Here is a 27,894-nt window from a genome sequence, read left to right as displayed (position 1 = left end):
ACTACCGAGAAGGCAAAGAGATTGTCAAACCCTTATGCACCTGCGATTGCAGCGCCACCTATCTTTTCTTTTATATGTGCATTTCTGATACTTAAAGCTATCGCTCCTTATATTTCTAATCTCCATAACACAATGAGCGAATTCAGTGACAGTGACAGGAGCAAACTGTCAACGACCCTGACATATGCCATTTCACTTTAATGCGGAGATTATAGCGTTGTCTCAAACAGCCTCGATTAAACTACAAGAGAGTTAAAAAAGCTAATAAGAACGAAACTTTTGACACATATTCTTTTACTTCCCTCCATTTCAACCAATCAAATCTTTGAAAGCCCCAATGAGAATACACGTTATTGGCTACAATCGATGGATAAAAGGGGACATTTTCGAAGATTCAAGGTGAACGGTTAAAACCCAGCGATTAGACATTCGCCAACAAGAACCAACTAACAAGAGCCGTCAAGAAAAGAAAAGAAATAGGTCGAAAGCTTAGAGACACAAGTTCATGTTGCTAAAAAATACTTAGTTTTAATTCGTCCCAGCCATATTAGTTAAACTTATTCAGTTAAATCAACCATTTAAGAGGTATCCTCACGATGACAGCTGTTTTCAAGAGATAGATAACCCATAACCTCAGCGAGCAATCAAAGGTAAGGGGTATCAGTATCATTCGTGCCGTCTTCGGATTAGTTTGCCATATTTTAACTATTTGAACTTTCCTTTCTGGCTTTTGAGCTCTAATTACATTCTCAAATGTATCGATAGGAAGTACATGGCTCTATGTATTAATTAATCTATTGAACATATTGTAGAAGATTAATTTTGTTACATGATAAAAAAAAAATGAGAAAATATAGTCAGCTGTAGCAGCCCGTGTTGATAACGTGTGCATTTTACCTTAGATACAGACATTTATATAGAGGCTGCATAGATAAGTGCACTAAGGCACATAAATGACCTGAGATCTTTACAAAAGAGCTGGGAAAGTCAATATAGAGAAAGGAGTTACTTCTGATTGTGTAAGTTTTTGATTGTCTGTAATTTGCAATAATTTTAAAGGATTGATATTGTTTCTATGTGTCAACTTGCTAATTAAATCACAAGCCATTAGTTAATTATATTCTGTAAGTTGTTAAGTGATTGAAGGTCAGATAATACACTTTATTTTATCTATTTAGATTTATGACAAAATATCATTGAATTTACTGAACTTTGTTCATATATGTGTATATAATGGAATGTTTAACAAATATTATTTAGAATCAATACAAATTAAGTATTTTTCCTTCAGTCTTCTTTTATGTCAATGTTCAGTGGTGATCTTATAACAATGGAATCAAACTAGATAATTAATAAGTTAACCCAATTTGTATACATATCTTTTATAATATTAAACCAGAAAGAGTCCTTGTAGTTTATGTGTGATGTGTAAAGATCGTTATCAGCGTGCTGTATTGGTGGCAGAGTATGGCTGACAAAAAAACAAATACACAAGTATTTAAAATACTACATATACTTAACAAATTATGAATAAACTAAAATTTGTTCAACATATATGGCTGTCAGTCTTTCACGTTGATTAGAAAAAATCCATTTTAAATAACTAGATGACCTTTCTACGTTGACAGAAGTTACAAGAAGGTTGTTATAAAATCTAGGTATTGTGTCACATCCATACTGTGAATGAAGATACTGGGATTATTCGTGCACTTTATTACACTTCTCCGTGCACTACTTTTGACTTGAACTACTTGAATAACAATTCTAGATAATTAGTCGTATCTAGAGTGCATTTGATTATTTGGATTTAAATAATATAATTACACTTCGCGTAATGTATTTTTATGGCATAAATAATTAATGTCATTTGACGTATATTGTTTTAAGGGTTTTAAGGTGTAATCCTAAGAAGGTAAGTATTTATTTTGTAGTTAAGAACAAAGTGAATAACTAAATGTATTTGTTTTTTTTGCCAACCGTACCACTTGCCACAAAAAGTGCACCCTGATAACGATCTTTAGTGATGTGAGTTTGCTATCTTGACCTATTTAACAAATATCTTTACTCTAGTTTTTAAAGTTGGTGAGTCATGTGATGTAACTGTAATTTCCTCACTCCATGTTCAAGTAATGTTTTACCAGTATTCTTTCAAATTGTATGATGTTCTGTTGCAGCAAACTTTGTATACATGGCATAAAAGTCTTAGCAATGGCAGACAAGCACAGCCTGAACTATGATGTGAGAGAGCTGAAGCTAGGGGCCAGCTTTACTAACAACAAGTCCTCACAGTACCACACTATAAAATGTAAGTAATTATTACTGACTTACAAGAATGATGATGACACACTGGCTCATACATGTAACAATTTCATCTACCTTTTTTAACCCCCGACGCAAAAACGAAGGGGTGTTATAAGTTTGACGTGTCTGTCTGTCTGTCTGTCCGTCTGTCTGTCTGTCTGTCTGTTTGTCTGTCTGTGTGTTTGTCTGTCTGTGGCATCGTAGCTCCCGAACGGATGAACCGATTTTGATTTAGTTTTTTTGTCTGAAAGCTGAGTTAGTCGGGAGTGTTCTTAGCCATGTTTCATGAAATTCGGTCAACTATGTCGCGGTCGGGGGTTTTTTCAAAATTTTAATTTTGTGGTTAGGTTAGTTTCATAATAATATATATTTTTTCATATAAAATTATTAATAAATAAGAGAAGTGTGTGTGTGTGTGTGTGTTCAGGTTGAAGATGTTGTGAGAATGAATAAAAGCAGATTATCAAAAATGTACACAAAAAAGAATTAGATAATTTAAGGTTAGTAATTGTTAAATTAATATGAAACACAGAACAGACATGCATGAAAACGTTATGGAAGTGAAATGGCAAAAAGAGTGTAAAGGTTGTAACAAAAAAATATAGTATTATTGAACTTGGGTTATGAAATACTTTACCTTTCCATCCCCATTAGCAAACCAGCAGGATTAAAAGTAGGTAGGTTATGCAATTGACACTCCTGACTTGCATTTAACATAGTTATCACTACTAACGCATTAATTACATTTGCAAACTGAATCAATGTACATAGTTTCAAAGTGAATAATACTTGCAGATGACTTTAAACCTGCTTCAGTGGATGTTAATAAGATGGCCACAGTGGATGTGGGCCTCAATAACCAAGTGACTGTGACCGTTCCGCATTTGGGTAAGTTATAATTCAATTATCACCTAGCCTGTCGAAATTAGTCCTGTGCGAGCTGGTGCAGTCAAAGACTCAGAATAAGTATCCTTCAAGGAAAAATATCTCAAATACAACTAAAATATATTATGCTAATCAACTTAGACTGGATTGAGGGTCTCTTACCCTATTCAAAATGTCTCATGTCATGAGCTATAAAAAGTAATTTTTTATACAATTTTTCTGTTTATTTGGTAAAAGAGTTGAGGCCTTGCATACTTTAACATACCTACACCATAAACTGTAACATAGAAAAGCCATTATTATACAAAGGTAAAATCTTATGATGTTTAAGAAAGGTTAAAAGTTGATTCACTCTGTTATTGGTATGGTTTTGTATTCTTCTTCAATTTTCCCAGCATAGTACCAGGGTCTGCTTTCTAACAATCTTTTCTACTATACCCGGTCATGGGCATCCCCTGGTGCAAGATATTCTCTTCCATGATGTATGGAAAAATTATTCTTAGGAAGTAGATTGGCAGAGGAAAAAGACAAAATACCAGTTATTGTTTCTTGATTGTTAGTCTGCATTTCAGATGGCGCAGGTGTACCACAGACGGTGTTCAAGGGCAGCCAAAGACCTTACGCGAAAGAATGCGTGCTCATCATAGACAGAGTCACAGGGGAGATCACTCTGGAGAAGCTGTCCAGCAATATACAGGTCAAAAAGACAAGGTGGGTATTTACTTGTTTAGCTTGTTGGTATCAGTTTAGTTATAAGGAGTAAAGGTTGCATTGGAGCTCCACAGACAGTTTTTATCGGCAGCTAATGAAAATTGATGTCATTTGATGCTATTTTATTACATAGCTGGTGTCCGATTTTTTTTAAATTCATGCCCTGTATTTTAGTAATTCCCGAAAAGTTTGTACATTTGGATCACGTCTCCGATTTTGATAAAAATTGGTAGGCTAATAGAGTCCATGATTCTGAGCAAGATGCAAACCTAGTGGTTCCCAAAATGTCCCAGATACCTTGTATGAAACTTTCCTTTTTTGTTACCGAAAATGTATAGAAATTTGGTAACAAAAAAGGAAGGTTCCATACAAACTACCTGGGACATTTTGGGAAACCTAGTGAATTTTGCTCAGCACCATGGATTCTATCAGCCTACGAATTTTTATCAGAATCGGAGACGTGATCTAAATGTACAAACTTTTCGGGAACTGCTGATTTACTTAACATTCCATCAACTTTCAAAAAGTCTTTGCCCCCTAGCTGTTGTTGTCTCTGTGTTTGTCTCATGACACGAACAGAGCTAGATCCACCAGGTGTTCTTTGAAGCTACGTGTTTGCCTCCCACAGGTCTGGAATATTACTGTTCCATGATGGAAAAGACATAAAATAAATAAATACATTAGATATTCAACAAATCAACACAGCTTATGAAGGACAAATACTCAGATAAAGGTAGAATATATTCATGAAACAGAAACAAATAACTGTCACAAGTACGGTCATTACGTTTGATTGATTGAATAATTATGTTTGATTGTGTTGCTGCAGACAAGAGTCGGCACAAAAACCGCGGCCACTGACCCCGGTGACTAGCGAGCTCACCAACACCACGCAGCGCTCCACGAGCCGCACTCGCGTGGCCACCAACCGCCGCACACACAACACGGGTATGATTATACTATTACTATCGACGCAGACAGTCAGCGCAGAAGCCGACGCCGCTAACTCCGGTGACCAGTGAGCTCACCAACACCACGTAGCGCTCCACAGGTTGCACGCGCATGCCCATCCCTGCGTGAGCCGCCGCTCACGCACAGATGTCCCAATATTATTACAATAAAAATGCAGATAGTCAGAACAGAAGCTGAAGTTGTATAATCGGTTAAAAACCTTTAACTATAGGTAGGCAAGGCATCTTTGTGGTTTTTTCGTGTTGAAATAAATTAAAGAAAAACTTATATTTCAGCGCCGCCAGCGCCGGGCGGGCAGCCGGCGCGCTACGGCGGTGCGCAAAAGACACCGCCCAACATGGTCCGCTCGCCGCAGCGTGTTAAGACTTCCCCTCCACAAGGCATGTATAAAAATAAAAAAATAAAATAAAAAGCCTTTTATTTCATGCAAGTTCGTTACAATTTTTGTTAAACATAAGAGAAGAAAAAAAGTATATATTATGGTAAATGTTGTCGTGTTGTGTATCTTAGCTATGTAGATATCTTTGATATGCACGAACCCCTCCTCAGGTGAAGGTGAAGGCCTCCTCTAAAGAGCTCCATTTGTCTCTATCCTGCGCTATGTGTGACCAGCAGGGCCCAGCGATTTGTCTTATCTCGTCTTCCCATCTCGTGTGCGGTCTTGCTTTACGACGTTTGCCTTGTGGGCCCTTCCATTTCGTTACCCTGCTAGTCCATCTCTCGTCCTTTAGCCTCGCTACGTGTCCTGCCCACTTCCATTTCTGTGTTTTTGCATATAATAAAGCATCTTTGGCTTTGGTGATTTCTCGGATTTTTGTGTGACGAATTTTGTTTATTTTTTTAATATTAAGCATGCTTCTTTCTAGTCCTCGTTGGCAGGTGATTATTTTATTTTTAACTCTAGATGTATACTTCCACGTTTGACATGCGTAGGTTAGGCAAGGTAGGAGGCATGAAGACATAACTTTTGTTTTGATATGTACTGGCATGTTGCTTTTAAATATTTCGCTTAGAGACCAGTATTTATTCCAAGTATTTTGCGCTCTTCGCTCTACCTCTAGGTCGTTGTTATTTCTGTCGAATCCGATTTGTTTTCCGAGGTAAATGTATTTATCTGTATATTCCAAAATTTTATTGTCTACTGATATTTCTCTTTTTATGCTGTTTGTCATGACCATTGTTTTCGATAGATTCATTTCGAGACCTACTTGTTTGCTAGCTGCATTGAGTGAGTCAAGCATGGTTTGTAGTTGTAGGCTCGATTCCGAGAAGAGTACGAGATCATCTGCGAAACGTAAGTGACTTAGATGTTTACCGTTGATGTAGAGGCCTGTTTTTACCCAGTCTATTGATTTTATTATAGACTCTAGTATGGATATAAACAATTTTGGCGACAACGGGTCACCTTGTTTGACTCCTCTTGTGACGGAAAATGTAGAGCCGGTGGTTTCTAGCTTTATTCGAGCTGTACTATTCTTATAGATATTATTTATTATTTGTATGTACTCTTGTTCTACTCCCTGAGACTTCAGAGCAGTCCATATACTTGAGTGCGACACGGTGTCGAAGGCTTTTTTATAGTCGACGTAAGCGATGTAGAGCGCTCTTTGCCTTTCTTGATACTTTTCCATGATTAGTTCCAACGTATGAATATGATCGACAGTCGAGAAGCCCTTTCGAAAACCTGCTTGTTCAATTGGTTGTTTTGTATCTAGTGTGGCACTAATTCTGATGTTAATTATGGTAGAGAATAATTTGTAGATACACGATAGTAGGCTAATAGGTCTGTAGTTAGTAATATCCTTTGAATCACCTTTTTTGTAAATTAAAATTATTTCCGATTCTTTCCATTGTGATGGTATTTCAGCAGTTTCTAGTATGTGGTTAAATAGGCGTGTCAAGGGTAGAGTCAGTAGCGAATGGGCGAACTTTATGGCTTCGTTCGTGATGCCATCTGGTCCTGGGCTTTTATCGCCCTTTAACCTTTTTATTGCCATTGTGACTTCAGTTTCTGATATAGGTGTTATAGTTCCCGTCTTGTTGTTATTCGTAGAGTTTACTTCATTCTGCACAGTGCACTCTTTTCCTTGGGCGCTGTATAGTGTCCTGTAAAACTCAGTTGCCACCTCTATGATCTCTTTACGGTTATTGACGGTTCTACCTGCTCGATTCAAACCATCTATCCAGCATTTATTTGTTCGTAGTTCCTTGAAAGCTTTTTTTGAGCTTCCCGCTTGTTTCAAGTGTTTCTCGACCGTTTTCGATCTGTACGTTTTGTAGTCATGTTTTATATATTTACTAATAAGCTTGTATAAGGCTGATAGTTCATTTTTTTCGGCTCGAGACTTGGTTTTGGTATGATGTAGCTCCTGTCTTCTCTTGATAAGTGCAAGTGTACGCTCGCTTAGAACTTTATGAGTGTCATTTGAATATTCGTTAGGTATTCGAGCGTCATGTAAGCTTTGAGTTATAGCCTTTGTTATTGTGTTATAAAAATCTTGCACCGATGTTTCCCCCGGGCTCTTATTTAAGTTCTGTAGGTGTGATGCGAGTTGTTGTCTATAATTTGTTATTTCTTGTTCAGTTTTCAATGTTGACAGGTTATTATATTTATATCTTGTACGCTTCTTTTTCTGTTTCTTGATGGTTAGAGTTGCTCTGATTGCTCTGTGATCCGAAGGAAAGTTCAGGTTCAAGACTTCTATATTTTTAAAAAGCTTTGGTTTGTTCGACATCACGTAATCTATTTCATTTTTATATTTGCCGTTCGGCGAGCGCCAGGTCCATCGTTGCTTCGGTTTTTTGGGGTAAAAGGTGTTTAAAATTGCAAGTCTGTGTTCCAAGGCGAAGTCGATTAGCATCTGTCCTCGCTGGTTCCGTTCTCCATATCCATTTGGTTTCATTATTAAAAGCTCATCTTTTCTCGGTTGTCCTATTTTGGCGTTTAAATCACCTATTATTAAGTAGTCCTTGTAAGCTTCATCGATGGCCTTGTTGACATTCGAGTAGAAGATGCTCATCTCCTCCGTACAAGCTGTTTCAGTTGGTGCGTACACTTGTATGAGTGATATGCGTAGTCCTTGGATGTTTAGATTTAATAATGCTACTCTATCACTAATGCCCGTGAAGGATTCTATGCATTCCTTGCGAGTTTTATTTACAATAAATCCTACTCCATATTTACCGGGTGACTGGCCTATGTGGCATAGTATGAAGTTGTTATATTCTTCTATTAGGGTGCCCATACGTCGTATTTCAGACAGTCCGATTATGTCGTATTTTATTTCTCTAATTGCTTCACTTAGTTCTATTAATCGTTCATGAGTAGACAAAGTTCTGACGTTGTAGGTTAGAATGTAGAGCTCGTCGTTTGTTTTTTTCGTAGAGTTTGATACTTTATGTGTTTGAGTTGCTTCTTGTAATTTTGAAAGGTGTTGAAACCTGTTCTTTAGAGGGTTTTGGTCTTGATCTTCCACGGGGACCAGCCGGATTGGAAGATATTTGGCTGTTGAATTTTTTGTTTTGTTCTTAGTTTCTTGTTGTATATTGTTTTGTTTTTCTATGTCTTTGCTTTTTGACGTAGCTATTCTTGTTGTAGGGTTGGGAGGGGTCGGCTGTAATTGCTATTGTGGTGTGGTTTTTGAGCAAAGGGGTTGAGCGGTACTCGCCATTCCGGAGGTGTAGTTTAACGTTGGTTTTTTTATGAGAAAGTTATTCATAGAGTTTGTTTTGTTTATCTTTGTCGGTTGTATTTCAGTGTGGTTTTCTCCGCGAGCTTGTGAAGTTTCAGGCGAAGCTGATAAATTTCTTTTCTTTTTCCCATTAATCTGTTGTTCTAGTGGCTCGTTTCGCTTCTTGAGAAATACGATCTTGTCATATCTAAGTACCTTGCTCTCGCTCTCTGTCAACCTCGCTTTGGAGCTCCTTTCGCTTTGCCAGTATCTCAGGAGGAAAGTCTTCTTTTATATAATAGGGTGTGTTCGCAAGTTTCTTCTTATTTTTCTGGATTTTTATTTTTAGCCCCAGCGTTGTAAACGTACTAACTATTGGTCTGACTTTGTCCCCCTTTTTACCAAGTCTTCTTACAGAGTCTATGTTGTTGCTATCGCAGGTGATGTTAAGAATGTTATTATTTGTGCCGTTTGTATATCCGAGGTCTTTATAGAGAGTACGTCGCAGACGTCGCATCGGACCGATAGATGGCGCCATCGTTCGTTGTAAGTCGCTCCGGCGTCTCACCGCCGCGATGTTGGTAGTCCCGTTTTTCCCCACCTGCAACACAAGGCCCCCCGCGCCCCGACTCGCCACCAGCCACCCTCTTTGTTTCGTCGAACGCCGAAGTGACCGGTTGTCGCGTATTCCGTTCGAACATTTTTACAGCATGGTGTCTCGAAATTAATCTTTTAGTTTCTATTTCCTTGTTATTTCTGGTCAAACCAGAGTTATTCGTGTTTTTATTTAAAAAGTGGCTTATAACGTTTCGGAATTATGAAATTTTTCAATTTCATCCGTCAATTCTTTCTTCCCTTTTAATTTGCGCTCGTTCGTCTTGAATAATGAGATATATTATGCCTCGCTAGCGATCATTATTCGTCTTTCGGGGTTCTCACTATAGAAATGAACGAGCGGTGCTTTATGATTCTACCCACTTTTTTGTAAGAAAGTTCCATGCTGCAAAAATCGTTACCGTTAATCAGTTTTCTTTTTAAACTATTCGCATTTCCGAGACTAAAGTAGGAAGTGTTATCCGCGTATTAAAAGTTTCGCGCGAGAATATAAGCGGTAACGTAGGTAAGTTGCTCCGCCGGGGACCACGTGCTCCGGGGACCACGTGCTTCGCGACCTGCGGGCTGCGGCGGCGGCGGCGGCGGGCGCGGTGGAGGAATACCGCGCTCCAAGGAGGTTTGAATTTCTCCGACGAATGGGTGAGCGGATTCATATTATTTTAGAAAGAATTCCGATTCGGTGCGGAGGCCCCAAGCCACGTGTCGACGCCGAAACTTACTGTAGCGCTGCGATAGCGCCGCTGACCGCGGCAGTGTTGTCCGCGCGTCGGCGCCGCCGAGGTTACGTAGAAGTTGCCTCCTCGTTAACGATGGCCATCTCTGCGGTGCCGCCGAACAACGTTGTGGCCGCCGCATAGGCGTCGCGTGCGACGCTGTAAGTATGTCTGCTGCTGCCCCGACGCGAGCGCCGTGCCGTTAGTGATCGGTCGTCAATACGCAGGCTACCAGCGCGGCCACCTTCTGCCCCCGCCACAACGCCGCGAGCCTGCTGAAGCTGTCCACCAGTATCGCTGGCCGCCACGCTTATGCTGGCGCCTCGATGGTGATGCAGAGCGTTCGTCTGCCGTGACAACGCCGCGATCCTGCTGAAGCTGTCCACCAGTATCGCTGGCCGCCACGCTTATACTGGCGCCTCGATGGTGATGCAGAGCGTTCGTCTGCCGTGACCACGCCGCGATCCTGCTGAAGCTGTCCACCAGTATCGCTGGCCGCCACGCTTATGCTGGCGCCTCGATGGTGACGATGCAGAGCGTTCGTCTGCCGTGACAACGCCGCGATCCTGCTGAAGCTGTCCACCAGTATCGCTGGCCGCCACGCTTATGCTGGCGCCTCGATGGTGACGATGCAGAGCGTTCGTCTGCCGTGACAACACCGCGATCCTGCTGAAGCTGTCCACCAGTATCGCTGGCCGCCACGCTTATGCTGGCGCCTCGATGGTGATGCAGAGCGTGCGTCTGCCTTGACAACGCCGCGAGCCTGCTGAAGCTGTCCACCAATATCGCTGGCCGCCACGCTTATGCTGGCGCCTCGATGGTGATGCAGAGCGTTCGTCTGCCGTGACAACGCCGCGATCCTGCTGACCTGCTGTAGCTGTCCACCAGTATCGCTGGCCGCCACGCTTATGCTGGCGCCTCGATGGTGATGCAGCGAGCTCATCTGCCGTGACAACGCCGCGATCCTGCTGAAGCTGTCCACCAGTATCGCTGGCCGCCACGCTTATGCTGGCGCCTCGATGGTGATGTAGAGCGTTCATATGCCGTGACAACGACGCGAGACGCGACCCTGCCGAAGCTGTCCACCAGTATTGCTGGCCGCCACGCTTATGCTGGCGCCTCAGTGGTGATGCGGAGCGTAATACTGTTAACCGCTGCACAGGCGTCGCAATCCTTCTGCTGCGTCTGCCGTGACAACGCCGCAAGCTACTTGAAGTTTTCCACCGGTGTCGTCGGCCGACACGCTCATGCTGGCGCCTTGATGTCGCCTCGATCGCACGAGGTAAGATTGTAGACGCGGCGACCTTCATCGCGCCACCGAGCGCAATACTGCGGCTACCGCGAAGGCGTCGCTAATTTTCCTGCCGCGTTTGCCGTGACGACGCCGCGAACTCTGTTGATGCTGTTCACCGATGTAGCTGACTGCCACGCTTGCGCCGGTGCCTCCCGCGCTGACGGCGGCCACCTCGAGAAGGCCACCGAGCACGATACTGCGTGACGCGACAGGGCATCGAGACGCCTTTCGAGCTGACGACGGCCGTCTCAATCTCACCGCCGAACATAACAGCGTCTGCTGCAGTGACAAGCTGGTAAGATTGCTGATGTGGGCCCTTGGTGCTGCTAGCCGCCACGCTGATAACGCCTAAGATGTCACGCTCACCGCGAACACTGTCTTCCCCTACAATGGTGCCACGACCACGACTATCCAGGCTCCGTCTGCTACGGTATCGTTGCAGACTCTGTTGCTGACCAGGCTGATACTACCCTCCAATGTGACGCCGGGCGCCGCTATCAGCTGACATCCCGTACACTATGGTATCCACTCTTCTCTTTCCAGTTCCCGTGAAGTACGACTGTATTTACACTCTATTTTGACCAAGGACTCCTCCGTCGCCGAAGTGAGAACAGATAAATTCTAAAGATGCTACGTCCTAACGTGGTTTGGACACCCATAGTTGAACGAGGTAAGACGTCAATAACCGGACGAGGAGCCGCACTGCTGCGAGGGTGTCCTGACGATGTTCGCGAGCTATCTAATCGGAGAGGCGCCTCGCGAGAAGACCCTGTGATTCCTGTACATCGCTCATTGTGTAGGTCAAAGACATCGTAAAGGTTTGCAAAAAAAAAAAAAAAAAATCCCTTTCAGAATGTCCAGATCTGAATTCGAGCCAGCGTCCTGCATCCTGAGCGTGCGTCTGTTTACCGGGCGGACACCAAAACCGATCGGCAATCTGGCCGCGGGGGTTCCAAGTACACGATGATTTCCCGGAGGCTTGTGGCGCCCCCTGTCCATTCGAGAGATTAACTTATTCGCCGAGCCTCTAATAAACAAATTGGGAAAAATAAACCTGCTTCGCCTTAGTGAACTTCAGATTCCAGCTCAAAGCGAAAGGGGCCAGGAACTCAGGAGTACTTCAGTAGTTATCATCTGGCTCGACTATACTCAATTGATATAGTGCTTGATTCGATCGTAGAACCTGATTTCATAAATTTCACAACTTTCGTGGTCTACAGAGGAAGGTTGCACCGCTGTAGTTTCCAGCATTACCTCGTACAGCTGCCGATAGCTGTAGGCCAATCGCCCCTGTTTTGCTTGCATCTGCAGCCCGATAAGACCTTCAATAATCGGAACATTGTACGAACTAAAGCTCTTCCGATGGAGAATAATCTTCAACAGGCGGTGGCGCTGGCGACTGAAGTGACATGCAGTCGGATTAAGGTTCGCATAGCACTATATGCTATGCACAGTTCAGTTGTATGTTATGTTATGCTGTACGATGGCAGGACTACATCTCTTCTGTTACGAGTAACTACGACAGTAACTGCTGACTCCAACAGACTGTCGTACGAGGTCAGTATGCACCCCCTGGGAGCCAAGTAAGTGACCTTCGGTGACCTCGCCTTCTTCTGCTTCGCCCGTCATCGTACCTCTTCGTCTGCGAGAGCCCTGCATTACGCCGTACAACGGTACGTATTAAGCCTCCGCCACACATAAAGCGCATTCCGCTTCGCTAACGCTACGCTATCAGCGCGCTGAATGCGCGTGCATTCCGCTCGCGTCCCGCGCGCGTTGCGCTCGCTATCAGCGCTCGTTCGTTCCCGCTAGCGCCCACTGGGCGCAACGCCAGCGTTAGTGCGGTGCACCGCCATTATTGCGCTCCGCCTACGCTCTTAAAGCGCGCATGTGTGGCGGTGTTAAATTCACCCCTTGACCTGCTACCACGACGTGTTCAGCAACCACCAGCGATGCGACACGGACGTCTCCACCTCTCAGTCTACTCTGTCGACCTTCATTGCACGAAGTAGAAATCCGTCGCATCGGGTTTTGGATTAGGTAATGGATTACCCTAAGAGTCAATGACTGACTTAAAGAAATCGACTGATACCTCCGTTCAGTGTAGTAGCAATCGACAGCGCTCGTACTTTTCATCTTCTAGGCTAGTTTTACCGAGCGATCGGTATCCTCAAATGCCCTCACTAAAAAGAGTTCAGAGTTCAGGAGTCTCGCTTGCAACCGCGCTCGCTTGACGCGAAATAGTCTGATCGAAAATACCAGTATTGTAACAAATAGCCCTTGGGCGCGTGAGTGATGACCTTTTCCTGTGTTTGATATGGACGTAAGACGTTGGACTTTAAATAGTCATATCAAAGCTAATATTGATTTAGATAATTTTTACGAAGGGTTGACAAAAGCAGTATCAATTACGTTACCCTGCTACAGTACAGATAGTTACACTACTTTTACAGTTAATTTCCACACTTTGTGTCTGAAATTGGGTTTATAACCTGATAAAATAACGTGTCTGTTAATAATAATAGTGTATCTAAGGTTTTTGTATCTTGTTCAAGTCAGCCTCGCCTACATCTTTTTTTTGGTTTTGATCTGCGATGTATAATAATGTCATTTCTCTAACTATTCGCTGACTAAAGCTAAACGTCATCACGAAAATCTCTTTATGCGTTTCTGGCACCGAGATATTCGCGGATCGAAGGCTATTTCGACTGATACATCTGTCAAATCGGTTCAACTGATTCACTTATTCTTCTATGCTATGCCAATAGGGCTACCAAAGGGTTGCGCGCCAGCTGACTCGCCACCAGGAGATAATAAACAGGTCTCTATAAAGACCTCGGATATACAAACGGCACAAATAATATAAAAATTTTACCTTCCAATAAAATTTGTATTATTTTGCCTGGTATATCCGAGGTCTGAGTGATGCCTTCCTGGTAGGCTTAATATACCGTCGGCACTTCTCCTCAACAATGAGGGTGGCTGGTGGCGAGTCGGGGCGCGGGGGCCTTGTGTTGCAGGTGGGGAAAAACGGGACTACCAACATCGCGGCGGTGAGACGCCGGAGCGACTTACAACGAACGATGGCGCCATCTATCGGTCCGATGCGACGTCTGCGACGTACTCTCTATAAAGACCTCGGATATACCAGGCAAAATAATACAAATTTTATTGGAAGGTAAAATTTTTATATTAATTATGTCTATAATTTTATTTTCTAGGTCGAAATAAGTTTTTTCACATTCTTCTACTCCGAAGAAAACTAGATTTTTCTTTCTTGATGTTTTCTCCAAATATTGAATTTTTATTTGTTGTGATTCAAGTTTCTGTTGTAAAAGGTCAGTTTTGTTTTCCAAATGTGTAAATTTCTCGTTTATATTTCTGTTGATACTTTCTTTAATATCTTCCTGCATTTTCTGCATGTCTATTTTTTGCTGTCGTAATTCACCTTGAACTGACTTAAGTAATTCTTTAATTTCATCCATATTTTCCAATTTTATTCACTCTCGATAGTTAATACAGTTTTTATTTTTATGCCCTCTAGTGGCGATTCACGGAACACTTTTGTTATCAGCTTTTGAAGTAGTAAGGTGATACGTAGATCTCTTCCTGTTTTAGTTCAGCCGCTCGCCGTTAGATGTCACTATTATTAACTGTTCGATTGGGTAGGTAAATAATTAACGTTCGATAGATTTGATCGACCCTCAAAGTTCTAAATTGTGCACTTCTTGGCTGTATTTTCACTCACTTCCTAGGTATTTTAGTTTTATAGTGATTTTTATATATTTTATTGGACACTGTATAGTTCTTTATCATTCACTCTTTAAGTCTTGATGGTTTTCTTCAGTTTTGGGTGACGAAAAATGTCTTATTTCTGTTGGTAACACATCAGTTATTATTTAACGTATTTATCGTTAGTCTTTCACTTGTATTTGAAAACTACACATTGTTCAGGTAAGTTCCGTCACTGTACACTTTTACACATAGTATTTGGCCACTTTCCATAACTTTAAACATTTATTTTTATGTTAAATCGCGGAGCTAATGTAAACAGAGGCACAGTGCCGCCCTCTCTCCCTTTCTCAAACATACAATGAAATAAAAAAAATGCTCTAAAGGACAATATTTTATAAAAAAAAGTTACTTTGCAGGCCTAGGCCTAAAAAATAATATGAAATCCCTTTACAGTCCTCTCGAGTCGTTGCGCCCAAAAAGCGATACTTCCCAGCCCATTTTAAGGAACGTAAAGACAATATTTCATTGCACGTTTGAGAAAATGTATATTTCCAGCTGGTCCGGCGGCGGCAACAGCACGCTAGCCTCGCTGCCGATGATCGGGCTCGACGAGCTGGCGGGTCCCGCGCCCGCGCCGGCGCCGGCGCCGGCCCCCGCCCCCGCGCCCGCACACAACGGCTACAGCGCGCCCGCGCCCGCGCCGCCGCCGCAGCACAACGGCTACGCGCCGCGCCACCACGCGCCCGAGCGCGAGCGCGACCACCGCGCGCCGCCGCCCGCGCCGCACCACGAACACCGCGCGCCCGACCATCGCCCGCCCAACCCGCAGATCAATGTGGTGAGTACTTTATAACCGTCGCAGATAAGTTAGCTACTCGCCGGTTAACGCTGCGCGCGGCATTATAACATGCCTAGCGCGAGTGCGACAACCGCCAGGAGTAGTAACCGCCACCATTAGCCCGACACGCAGATCGATGTCGTGAGTACTCTTTAGTTTCCACAAATAATACTGCCAAGAGCGTGAACCCTGCCCGAGAGGAGCGTCTTGAAGACTTTCACATTTGTCAGGTGATATTCCACAGGCGTTTAGATGACGTAGGGCTATACACTAACCACGCTAGGGCTAGGGGAAACCACGAGCCAGATGGTCGGACGATATCAAAAAGAAGGCAGGGCCGACCTGGCACAGAACCGCCGCTTACAGAACAGAATGGAAATCCATGAAAGAGGCATATGTTCAGCAGTGGACGCAAATATGCTGAGAAGAGGGAAGAGAGGGCTATACACTTCCTGGTAACGTAGGTGCTGTTCTGTTGCTACAACTCAGAGTCAAAAACTGCAGTTTTGCAACTCAGAGTATACACCAAACATGCCCATACTACCTTGTCTGACCCTTCAACAATTTGTCCCTTTCAAGCGCGGATCCAGCTTCGTGCCCAGGGGGGGGTCACGTGGTAAAGGCCCGGGGCCCCAGGGGGGGGTCACGTGGTCTATTTGTATGGCCAACTTAGGCTCCAGGGGGGGTCATGACCCCCATGACCCCCCCCCCCCCCCCCCTGAATCCGCGCATGTTCCCTTTCTTATTATAATTGTAATGATAATAAACAAGCGTTTTAATACTTCCCAGCAGCCGCCCGCGGACGACAGCTCGTCGTCGTCGTCCAGCGACAGCGACTCGGACAGCGGCAGCGATAGCGACGATGACTCTGCGCCCCCGCCCGCCAACGGTCACTCACTGTTTTTTCACTCCACTAAGGCCCACTTGCACCAACCATTTAACTCAGGGTTAGTGGCCCTAAGGGTCACTTGCACCACCGACCCACCCACCCACCATTTTATATGGAATATGACAGACTAACCCTGAGTTAAGTGGTTGGACATTCATACATTCATACATTGAACTCAACTAAATACCAATCATATCATCTTTGATAGACTCATCACTAGAGACACACTTTGGTGTAACCGACAGACAATTTGGTGTAACCGACATTTAGGGCCTATTATGGTATTTCAGTCAATCTGTGTAAGAAGTCCTATATTTTTTTATTTGATTGGTGATGCTAAAAGTATTTAATCCCAACAATCTTCAATGTAATTAAAATCGTATGCGTGTTCACGCGCCGCATAAATATGCTCTTAAAGTATAAACGTCCTCGAATTGCCGCTCTCATCGATTTGATACTCATCCCTTTCTTTTAGGTCCTAGTATTAGCGCAAGACAAAGACACTAATTATTTGTTGTACGAGTTTATTAGAAACTAGTTCCCTTATGACAATGATGTTCGCTTTCCAGCAGGTCCAGCTCCCTCGCTGCCCAGCGAACTGCTCAACGACGATCTCTGCCTCTCGGAGTCTGGCAGCGACTCCGACTGACCTCACGGAAACTCTTTTCCTTTCACATTCGCTACGGACGTGCCGAGGCGGCAAGCGTGATGTTTGCCGCGGGAGTTATCTTAGGCTAGCACTTCACTTCGCCTTAGGCGCATATCACATGGATCCGATTCCCACGTAGTTCCGAATATGAGCAAGACAACGCTCTGCGCCAATTTTAGCGACATCCTACTCAAACTTCGAAACGACGTGCAAATCGGATGCAGTGTGAAAATCGCCTTATATGGTCAAGTTGTTGATTTATAGCATTATAGATCACTGAACGTTTGAAATGTTTGAATGGACGAAACGAAGTAAAATCGCCGTAAATAGAATTTGTCAACAGTGTAAACAAACCGTTCTATAAAATATCAATATTCTAGCACAATTTTATTATTTTAAAGGTTGAGGATCATAATGTGATATGAATTGATTAAATAACACATGGATTTAGCCAGTATCTGATGAGTAAGAATGAAAATTAAAAACATTTTGACTAAAAGGTTTGTTTACATTGTTCACAAGTTCTTGAAGTTCTATTGACGGCGACTTTAGGCAAGTAGCGTCATGTGCAAATGTGCAATCAATGCAAGCCAGTAACGTATATTTTGGACACCAGATGTACTAGCCTACTACGTTTCGGCCCATAAGATCGTCTTTACGAAGTAATAGCATAGGGCGAAGTAAATTGCCAGCCTGACTTGAGGTAAGTGGCAAGTGTCAAGTGTGTGCAGGGCTGCAGGCTTATGGTAATTCATGTATATTTATGTTATAAATTTCTGGAAGAAACTCTTTATTATTATTATTTAAAGGTTCCCATTCGGCAACACCTACTTTAAGTAATGTTTGAGATATGGGATTGTTACGTTTCGATATTATTGACTGTTTCTGTGAAAAATTAAGTGATATTGTTTAAAAAATTCTAAATATTTAGTAGCATCATTTTATTTATTTGATTAATTCAGAAAGCCTTGACGCTTGCCATGATTTCGTCACTTGGTCGCATTGGCCACATGTATCGCACCTCTATTGCGCGCGATAGATATTTGGCTCATGTGCTAAGTGAAATGCGGGAAATGCCACTCTCGTAAAGTAAGTAACGGTACATAAACTGGATAAGTTTATTAATGTATTAGTCATTTAGCAAATCACAACAAATATCAGTTATGTATCCGTAACATAACATAAAAAACGTGCCTCAAGTTTATACAGAAACTTATATTTTATGCCAATATTGTAATACATTTTACATAGATTACGCCAAGATTGTTTATACTTTATAGTAATAATGTTATATCTTAACATACGTTTTATTTATAATATTATTTTTAATGAAATTGCAATAATATATTTTGTGTACAGCTAGATGAAGGAATATTGGTGGTATTACGTAATAGAAATGATTTTATTATTATTTAAAAGCGAATTTGAACATTCGTGGGGTCCATGGCAGAATTCGATCTCACTAAACCGGGGTGTTCTTGTAATATGCCATAGGGTAGAGCGTTTTCACAAAATAGCATTTCGCAGCATGCAAATCAGCATTTTGAACAGTTCCTCTTGTTGTCATGGCCTGATATAATATTATTCTATAATTGTTTTGGCACAGTTGTAAGATTAACATTACAGGGCTGTGCTTGTAGGTAGGCTCTTATTACACTAGATCCGATTCACACATCAATCTGATGTTTGACCGAAACTGTACGCATGTTTATTGGCAAATTGGCAAAAAGTGAAGCTGACTGTAACAAATACACGTAATCTTATTGAGTGTCAGACATTAGTGCTATCGGTAACCGATGGAACTAATTTGACGCCATGGTATTTAACATGGCAAAACCTACCAAATAGCGCAGCGCCAGTCGTGCACGTAACAAAAAGCGAAGTCAAACTAGCCGTGCTGTCGAATCGAGTGTAATAAGCGCAGTCATGTAGACACTTTGTGGTGTTCCATGCCTTAAAGGCCCTTATCCTGCATCTGAATTAAGGACGAATTTCTTGAGGACCCTTTTGTTATGGAGCCACATTTGTAGTTTTTCTTATATCATATTAACATCAAAAGTTTGGTAAAACGGCTCTCATACTCGCGACGAATTTAGATGTAAGAATACGGGAATCATGTTTCTGATTGTAAAGGGTTATTGTTTGTTGCGTATGTATGTACTAGCAAAACCTGAAATTGTGTGCCTTCTGAGAATTTGGTTGCTAGAGAAGACTAGTGTGTTGCTACATATAGTTTTTTAAGTGGTAAGGAATAAAGCTGAGTTTAGACCAGCAAATTATTGCTGCAAGTTTTGAGACACCAACTATAGGTAAGAGTGAGTGGCAAATATCTGCATCTCTTTCTTGCATATACTTCTGTCTCAAAACTTGCAACAATAACTTGCTCGTCTAAATAGCTTATGGCCCGCAATTCGGTGCAACAAAATATTTCTGGAAAAATTGTAATAGATTACATTGGGTTGTTACACTTGATGCGATTCGCACAGCGCTTCGGTGTGCGAGAGGGATTTCGCTATAATACGCTCATAGCGTTGTCTCGCTCAAACATAAGAACGATGTGCGAATAACGTCCAGAATGGTAACCGCTATAACGCTATCTCATTAAGTATACTCAACCTGTGAAAGATTACCTAAACCCTTATTACATTTTCATAAACCCCTAATATTTTGACCTTGATAGTTAAATAGTGTTTGTATATTATGGTTTAAATTATAAAAAATAACTTGCGGATAGAAAAACTGCGTAGCAGACATTGATTTTGTGAATAATATATCCTCGATGCCTAAGTTAAACCTTCTTGGATATGTTTAAGTTTTAGTTAAAAATTGTTTGCTCAATTTTAGGTTTTGCGGAATATTTATATTATACGTGTCAAAGTTATATGTGCTTCCATGCCACGTCATAGTACACTAACTCTTGTAAATAGTTACAGTACAATAAATGGACTATAACACCCTTTTTTAGTAAATAAAATAATGTTTTGAATTCTTTTCGTTTAATTTTTCTAATTACCTACCTACTTTACTAGCCGGGTCCACACAGAGCGAGGCACGCCGAAATGTGCTGCCGAAACCGAAACTTCAGAAGATTTGTTGAATTCGACAAAAAATGTATAAAATCGCTTTTATACTCATCATAACTAGACCGTAAGTATTATTTTAATTTTTAGAGTTCAATATTTGTTTTTTGATATCTTATCACCTTATCAGGAACTATAAAAATCCTGGAAAAGTGAGCTCAACGCAACCCAAAAGTAAAAGCCTGACAAGATTTTATTTGGCCCTGAAACAGTGTCGCTACAAACCGCTTTCATATAGCAATAATGTGCCGACGTCATATGTAATGGGGACAGCGTGTACTGGTTTCCCGTTAATATTTATAGAAAATTAAAACATGGTTTTAGAGAATCAAAATTTAATAAGCAAGGTTTTAAGACTCGCTACTTCTTTTCGCACAGGCTGAAATCCATAAATCTTGTGCCTTAATCGAAGTTATCGAGGTTTATTTTCTTTTTGAGTGGGACCTTGTTCTGTACTGATGGCAGTTATGGAACGGCCTCCTTAATTCTAAAAATATTTTTCACGGCAGAGCTACAGACACCTATAAGAACAAAAAATATTATTATTATTAGTTCAGCTAAAAATCCGCAACGCGGCGAGGGTCAAATAAAAACTTGTCAGGCTATATAATTTTGTAAGTTTCGGTTTTTTTGTCTGAAACTGGCCGAAGCCGAAACCGAACCTTTGGTCGGTCACTAGTTGGTCACTAGTTAGCACTAAAAAGTCGTTAATAAAGTGTCTACAGATGACCGCATTACAAAGTGACCTTGTTGCGACGCACTTATTAGTTAAAGTGAGGAAGATATATCACTTTTTATTAGTAAGTGTATGTTATCAAATACTATGTAAACTCTACGAGTTAATACGTGCAGCTTGGTGCCAAAGTTGGCAACATGCACACTAGCGCTCCTAGCGGCATGAGTTGAAAGAAATAGTTTAGTTTCATACAGTATAAAATTAAAAAAAGTCACATATTCTTATTTTTTTGTTTTATTCCGTCTAAAAATGTTAAAGTAGATCAAGTAATAGCATTTTCTATTTTAATTTACTAAAATAAGTCTGAACAACTACTTTGATCAACTCGTACCGCTAGATGGCGCTAGTAAAATTGTTGCCGTTCCAATGTATGGGAAACGTCAGAAGCTGCACGTATTATAGTCACAGAATTATAATTAAACCAGAATGAGTAGTTAGGCCAAAAAGTGTGTCCACATGAGAGGTTAAAGTTGGGGCTGGTGTCCCTCTCGCACTTATTACCACTATCAAAATCATTTGAATGACGTCATCACTGTCATCATTTGGGGATACCAGTCAATATTCAAAGTTACTACCAAATCTACTAATACCCAATTAAAGGTTTTTAATAATTGCGCAATTTTTTGGTTTTATGGCTTCATAATAATGACTTACCAATTCGTTACAAGGTATTAATACCCTTGCCTCGATATAATACGAAAATAATTTAAGTAGTTTATAAACTTAGTTATCATACAGGTAAAAATACTACTACTATAGTAATTTTTTAACACTGGTCACACGTGCGAGAGGGACACCAGCCCCAACTTTGACCCTCTCATGTGGACACACTGTTGCTTGTCTGTCAAGAACGCCTTTATGCGCCGGTGATAAGGTTCAATTTAGTATGGCAAAAAAAGTGTGAGCTCAGTCCCTATTGTAGGTCGATGATTATAGTATATAGTATTTGATGTTATGTATCCATGTATGGACCGATAGTTTGTTATGACACGTACGTTTATCTGTGGTGGCTAAAAAATCTTGTATTCAATCCATTTTTTTTTAAATCGAATGTCAAAAATACTTGTCACTGTCAAACAATTTTTCATGTTTCGATAGCGGTTATAACCGTGCGACGCGCTTTTTATGTATTATTGATTAAGTATTCGTAATTATTTCGTCTCATTCAACGTTACATTTAATTACACGGACATCTAAAACTCTAACACCAAACAGTGATGATATCAACACGATATGAAAGTGACAGTTAAAAGTCAGTACCCTACTGGGCCTTGAATCGGTTTGTTTTGTTTGTGTCGTACGGGAATAATCCATAAATACATTTTTGTGTAGGTTGGACGGGGGTCGCGACGTGGCGTTGGATCGCCAACGACGACAACTGCGGGATCTGTCGCATGCCTTTCGATAGTTGCTGTCCGGACTGCAAGTTACCTGGCGACGACTGTCCGCTAGTTTGGGGCGCGTGTCGGCATTGTTTCCATATCCACTGCATCGTGAAGTGGTTGCAGTCCCAGCCCCAACAGCAGTGTCCTATGTGCAGACAGGATTGGAAGTTCAGCCACAAGTAGAAAACACGGGAAGGTGTAAACTAGTAAGTGTAGTAGATACATTTTCTTTGCTGATATTTAAGACCCCCACAGATATAAAATTAGGTATTCATCTCACAACTAAAGCAATCAGTATTACTAATTTATAGATCTCTAACAATTATTGTTGAAATAAAGGTTCTTAAAAGCTTGCCTAATAAACAATCAGCCTTTATAAGTAAACTCTGACCTCATACATCAATACTAATATTATAAATGGGAAAGTGTGTGTATCTGTTTGTTTGTCCGTCTTTCACGGCAAAACGGAGCGACAAATTGATGTGATTTTTTAAGTGGATATAGTTGAAGGGATGGAGAGTGACATAGGCTACATTTTGTCTCTTTCTTACCCCCCACTTCCATAAAACGGGGGGTGGAAGTTTGTATGGAGTATTTCACAATTTTTGAATTTAATGCGAGCGAAGCCGCGGGCAAAAGCTAGTAATACATAAGAGTGCTCTCCACCCTACAAGGAAAATTGCAAAACCAATCTGAACCCATGTTAATTAATAGCAATTATAGCAAATTTTTGTTTTTTCTTAATTAGTTGAAACAAAACAAAATCAACTGTTTTTTTCAATTTCATTGGTTATATTTTGTACTACTATTAGGACATCTGACCATAAAGGCTATGGCTTATGTCCCATCCATTCATCTAGGTAGGGGACTAATGAACACATGATGAAATAAATGTTTATTCAAACCTAAAACTTAAAACTAAATTATAACTTCTGCCAAACCAGAGTATGGTTTGTTGGCAGACGAGGCTCCAAATACATTAGTTTCCACATCTACATTATTTACTAGCAATGGCAAGCAAGACATTACAGCACTGTATTATCTTGTTTGCTATTGGGTAGGTGGATACTTAAGATTCACTACTATTACTTATCTACTACTTATGTTAATCTGTTTTCAAGCACTAAGCAATCTAACGGGCATAATATCACATAATATGAATATAGAAACAAACAAACTCAGAATGATTGCTTGTATCTGATCTGCTTTTCCTTTTCTATTCAATCAATAATGTTGATATTTTTTAAATAAATAAGTTGTATTATTGTTTGGCTCCTCCATGCAGAGCAAGGAGACTTACAAGGTAATGTCCTTGTGTATCAAAAAGACAGTGTAGATGGCTGCTTTTAATGAGGCTGGTTATTCAGCCACTGCCACTGAGACATGTCATGTCTACCAGTGGCGGATGATACAACGATTCCCAACGGGTTCCCTAAAATTATCTAGTATCTGTAGAAGTCCATACAAAACAGATTCAAAAAACCCCTCCGGCTTTACCAACGAAAATTTTCACGCCCCGCCACTGCTGTCTACATAGTTGTCTACATTGGTTGGTTGCCACATGAGGTGAATGCTGTTGCCATAGCTTATGCCTGAAACCCTCACACAGACTAGAAATATTATAAACATCCTCATACAGAATTAATTTTGTAATAAATAAAAGGGTTTGAACAATTCTATTAGACTGACACTAAATTTAAAAGTGAAAAATAATCCAAATGTTGTATGTTTTAGCCTTATCCAAGGCAATAAATGTATTCAAAGCTTAACAAAGATCAGCCCCGCCAAACTTAACTAAACTATGCAAAGCTTGAAATGCAATTTAATGCAAATAAAGAATTTTACTTTACTTTACTTTACTTTACTTGTACTCTGAGTACTTGGTGTTGATATACATACTACAAATATGTATACATAAATATAACATCCGTAACTTGGAAAGGATTCAAATCTCCTGCTTTAAAGGGTACTGATTTATCTAGGAGGCAGTTACTTGGCTGTTCATTCCTACATACTTACCTGATGATTTTTGTATGCACTTTACTTTGAAGTTACATCAAAAGAAGATAAATAACACTTTTAAATGTCAAGCTATCCCTTTTAAACAATGCTTTAGATTGACTTTATTAAGAGTATGTACCAGAGTTTTTGAGAAAGCTCGAAAGTAACCAAATTTAGCTCAGGTGTCAGACCCTGAAATCAAATCCTTATTATAAAAAAATAGACATAAAAAAACATAAACTGCAACACAACTTCAGAAAATAGTATGTTTAAAGTAGTATTATATGATCTGCGGTTCGAACCGCAGAAATGAAAGGGTTGCTGTTATATTTACGAAGATACGAACCAAAAGATTTTGCATTTAGTACCCTATAAATTGCACGAGTTACACAAACTTGACCACAATAGAGTGCAATACGCTGTATTTCCTTAAGAGCGTTATAACATTTCGGCGTCGGGCGAAATTAGGTATTTTACCCGCCGCGCGAGCCCAATATGCCGACCCTTTCTAGCACGTCTTATCACTCGCTCGCACTACAATAATGGACAAAACAATCTTGATCCTTTCTATGGAATTTTGATAACAACCACAATCTACTATCTCGATATAAACTTTTGGTTTCTAATAAACATTATTTTGTACGAAAATACGAGAATATAGCGCGAAATAATATCAATTATGTTAAAATTTATTTAAAAAATTAAAGTAATAATTATAAAAGTAGATCCCATCCCAAATATTTGCTTTTGTTATATGATAAGTATTAGAGTAAAGTATAATTATATTTATATGATGATAAAATAAGACAAATACAATTCTAATTACTTCAAGATGGTGCTCAGGGTCTGATGATGGAGCCAGATGGTGGTCACCAATACCAATGAACAATATGACTATAAAACTTCGTGGTTTACATGTCATTCTAGCATTTTCACTTTCACATTTCAAGTGCATATACCACGAGTATAGGTTTTCGGGTGTGCTGATTTAAAAATTAATGACCGATTTGGAATCTGACATTGCTGACTGGCACTTTGACACAAAAGTCGTCATGGGTGTCGTAAAATAGGTTTTAGGGGGTGCTGATTCCAAAACTAATGGCCAATGTGGAATCTGACATTGCTGACTGTCACTTTGACACAAAAGTCGTCATGGGTGTCGTCAAATAGGTTTGCGGGGGTGCTGATTCCAAAATTAATGAACAATGTGGAATCTGACATTGCTGACTGTCACTTTGACACAAAAGTCGTCATTAGGGTATGCAAAAACCGGTTAACTTTAAAAACCGGTTAATAACCGAGACTTTTCCTTCAAAACCGGTTAACCGGTTATTAACCGGTTTTGAGGATTTTAAGTAAATGGCCGTACTACGCAATAATTACCATTACCTTTAAGAATTCTGATGTTGATGATATCGTAGTAGGTATTACTTGCACGATGAAGATCATTTTTATCCAGTTTTTGGAAATTTTGTAAAATGCGGAAATTGCTAAAAAGGCTGGTGTGATTTGAATATAATTCGTCAGTTTTGCGTTTTCTAGGCATGTCGCGAAGGTCTATAGCTCCCAGAGCCCCTAGTAATACAAGCAATTGATGTAAGAAAACCAAGATCTCCATTTTACCTTTCTTTAAAAAAAATATAGTTTGAAATATACGGTTACAACGACGCTCTAGGGACCGCTGATATTACGTCGTACTAACCGAATGTCGTACAAAACGAATTTCATTTCTTTTAATTAAAAGTAAATTCTACATCTCTATTACTAAAACATTTCAATCAATAGGTTTATTTACAGGGTATTATTATGATAGTATTAATACCTTATTTTATTGTGACTTGTTTAGTTAGAAAAAGTAATTTTTAGTATGCGTGCTTGCTCATCATTTGTAAGTAAAGCTAGTTTATACGCAATCGAAAAATACAAATTGGGTTCTATTTAGCTTATAAGATTAGACCCAAGGCGAACAAATTGTTAAAATTCTAAAAGCAATACTCCAAAAAGTTACATGGCCACAATGTAATCTTGCTACTTGTAGGCAAGACAGGGGGCCGTGCTCGGGTGGAAGTAGCTTTGTTTCCTCAATTTACTAGTAAAACTAATTAACAAAAAAAAATCGCCTTCAAAAATAAGCGCGTTACAAAACACGGAGAAACTAAAAAGCAAAAAATAATAAACCTTTGAATTCAGATTCCTTATCGGATTGCAATAATCTAAACATCCAAATTATAAACAAATCAATTATTTTTGTAGTCGGTACCAGACCTGTTCGTCGCTTTGCTATTTCCTGTTTGCCCCACCCAACCATACGCAGGCTGGCCCCGACTCCAAAAATAATTGATTTGTTTATAATTTGGATGTCTATTATTGCAATCCGATAAGGAATCTGAATTCAAAGGTTTATTATTTTTTGCTTTTTAGTTTCTCCGTGTTTTGTAACGCGCTTATTTTTGAAGGCGGTTTTATTTTTTGTTAAAAAGTTTATTTATTTGTTGATTTTTAGTGGTTCCTATTGATATTATATGTATCAGTCTGAATATATTTACAGTAGTGAAAGAATTATCCTTTAACTCCTAACCATTGAGGAGTTGACCTTCCATCATCAGCTCAGCCACATAAAATTATAACCATCAGGCGTAAATACTGGTGTACCTTTGAAAAATACACTAAAAACATTACATGTGCCTATAACATTTGAAGAGTTTCTTCGATTTCTCCAAGATCCCATCATCAGACCCCGACTTGGTGCCAATGAGACCATCTCGGGGTTATACCCGTTCGATTAAAAAAAAAATTTGAAAATAGGTCCACGACTCTCGGAGATATCGAGTAACATACATACAAAAAAAACAGTCGAATTGAGAACCTCCTCCTTTTTTTGAAGTCGGTTAAAAACGTTGTCGCTCGTCGTTGCATCTGAACTTGACGAACGGATTCTGTGTCAAATGTGTCGTAAAAAGCGGCTGGTCGTTAAAATGGAAGTCGTAATAAACGGATGTACTTTCATACTATCACACACGAAAACCAAATAAATACCTGTACTATGTCGTTGTAAGAGGTTGGACGTTAGGTCTATGCGGAGTCGTAATATACTAATCGGACTACTGTATTGTATAAAATGTATAATTGAGTAGACTCGGGACTAATTTTTAAAATAAAATCATTACAGATAATAATGTTGTCAATGAAAAGTAATGTATAAATCTTTATTATTACAAAACATTAAATAATTACGTAGTTTTAAACCTTTTTATGCCTAATTTTCCAAATTTTGAGAAATAAATACAGTTTCGGTTATTAACCGGTTAGAGACTATAAAAACCGGTTTTTAACAGAGGCCAAAAAGTCTCGGTTAACCGGTTTTTCGGTTAACCGGTTAACCGGTTTGCACACCCTAGTCGTCATGGGTGTCGTAAAAT

The 27,894-nt window shown here is 40.4% G+C and overlaps 2 protein-coding genes across 3 annotated transcripts in view; both read left to right on the top strand.

The window, feature by feature from the left end:
* Positions 1 to 438: 438 nt before the first annotated feature.
* On the top strand, positions 439 to 20,259 carry LOC125227462 (ell-associated factor Eaf-like). The gene is made up of 10 exons (XM_048131792.1): positions 439 to 650; positions 2,175 to 2,305; positions 3,097 to 3,189; positions 3,759 to 3,897; positions 4,727 to 4,845; positions 5,145 to 5,249; positions 9,159 to 9,166; positions 15,454 to 15,735; positions 16,525 to 16,624; positions 17,197 to 20,259. Exons 2-10 carry the CDS (start codon positions 2,209 to 2,211, stop codon positions 17,271 to 17,273), a joined length of 1,020 nt encoding a protein of 339 aa, XP_047987749.1. The 5' UTR covers positions 439 to 650; positions 2,175 to 2,208; the 3' UTR covers positions 17,274 to 20,259.
* A 1,905-nt stretch (positions 20,260 to 22,164) lies between these two features.
* Positions 22,165 to 27,894, top strand: part of LOC125228729 (anaphase-promoting complex subunit 11-like) — a 60,876-nt gene continuing 55,146 nt past the window's right edge. Inside the window, exons 1-2 of one of the 2 annotated variants that reach the window (XM_048133406.1) lie at positions 22,165 to 22,341; positions 22,422 to 22,680. In XM_048133406.1, coding sequence (XP_047989363.1) covers positions 22,323 to 22,341; positions 22,422 to 22,657 — 255 coding nt within the window. In that variant the 5' untranslated portion in view covers positions 22,165 to 22,322 and the 3' untranslated portion in view covers positions 22,658 to 22,680. Of the gene's footprint in view, positions 22,342 to 22,421; positions 22,681 to 27,894 lie in introns of those variants that run through there. The other variant, XM_048133398.1, reaches the window with a different exon arrangement.

Source organism: Leguminivora glycinivorella, chromosome 1, assembly GCF_023078275.1.
Source record: "Leguminivora glycinivorella isolate SPB_JAAS2020 chromosome 1, LegGlyc_1.1, whole genome shotgun sequence".
Classification (NCBI taxonomy): Eukaryota; Metazoa; Arthropoda; class Insecta; order Lepidoptera; family Tortricidae; genus Leguminivora; species Leguminivora glycinivorella.
The sequence above is the reverse complement of the archived record's forward strand: the minus strand, read 5'-3'. Positions and strand labels throughout refer to the sequence as shown.

Excerpts from the sequence above, each read along its gene's own strand:
- LOC125227462 (XM_048131792.1), top strand. The coding sequence starts at position 2,209 with ATGGCAGACAAGCACAGCCTGAACTATGATGTGAGAGAGCTGAAGCTA. Across the intron at positions 4,846-5,144 it reads CCGCCGCACACACAACACGG|CGCCGCCAGCGCCGGGCGGG; the intron begins GTATGATTATAC and ends CTTATATTTCAG. Across the intron at positions 15,736-16,524 it reads CCAACCCGCAGATCAATGTG|CAGCCGCCCGCGGACGACAG; the intron begins GTGAGTACTTTA and ends AATACTTCCCAG.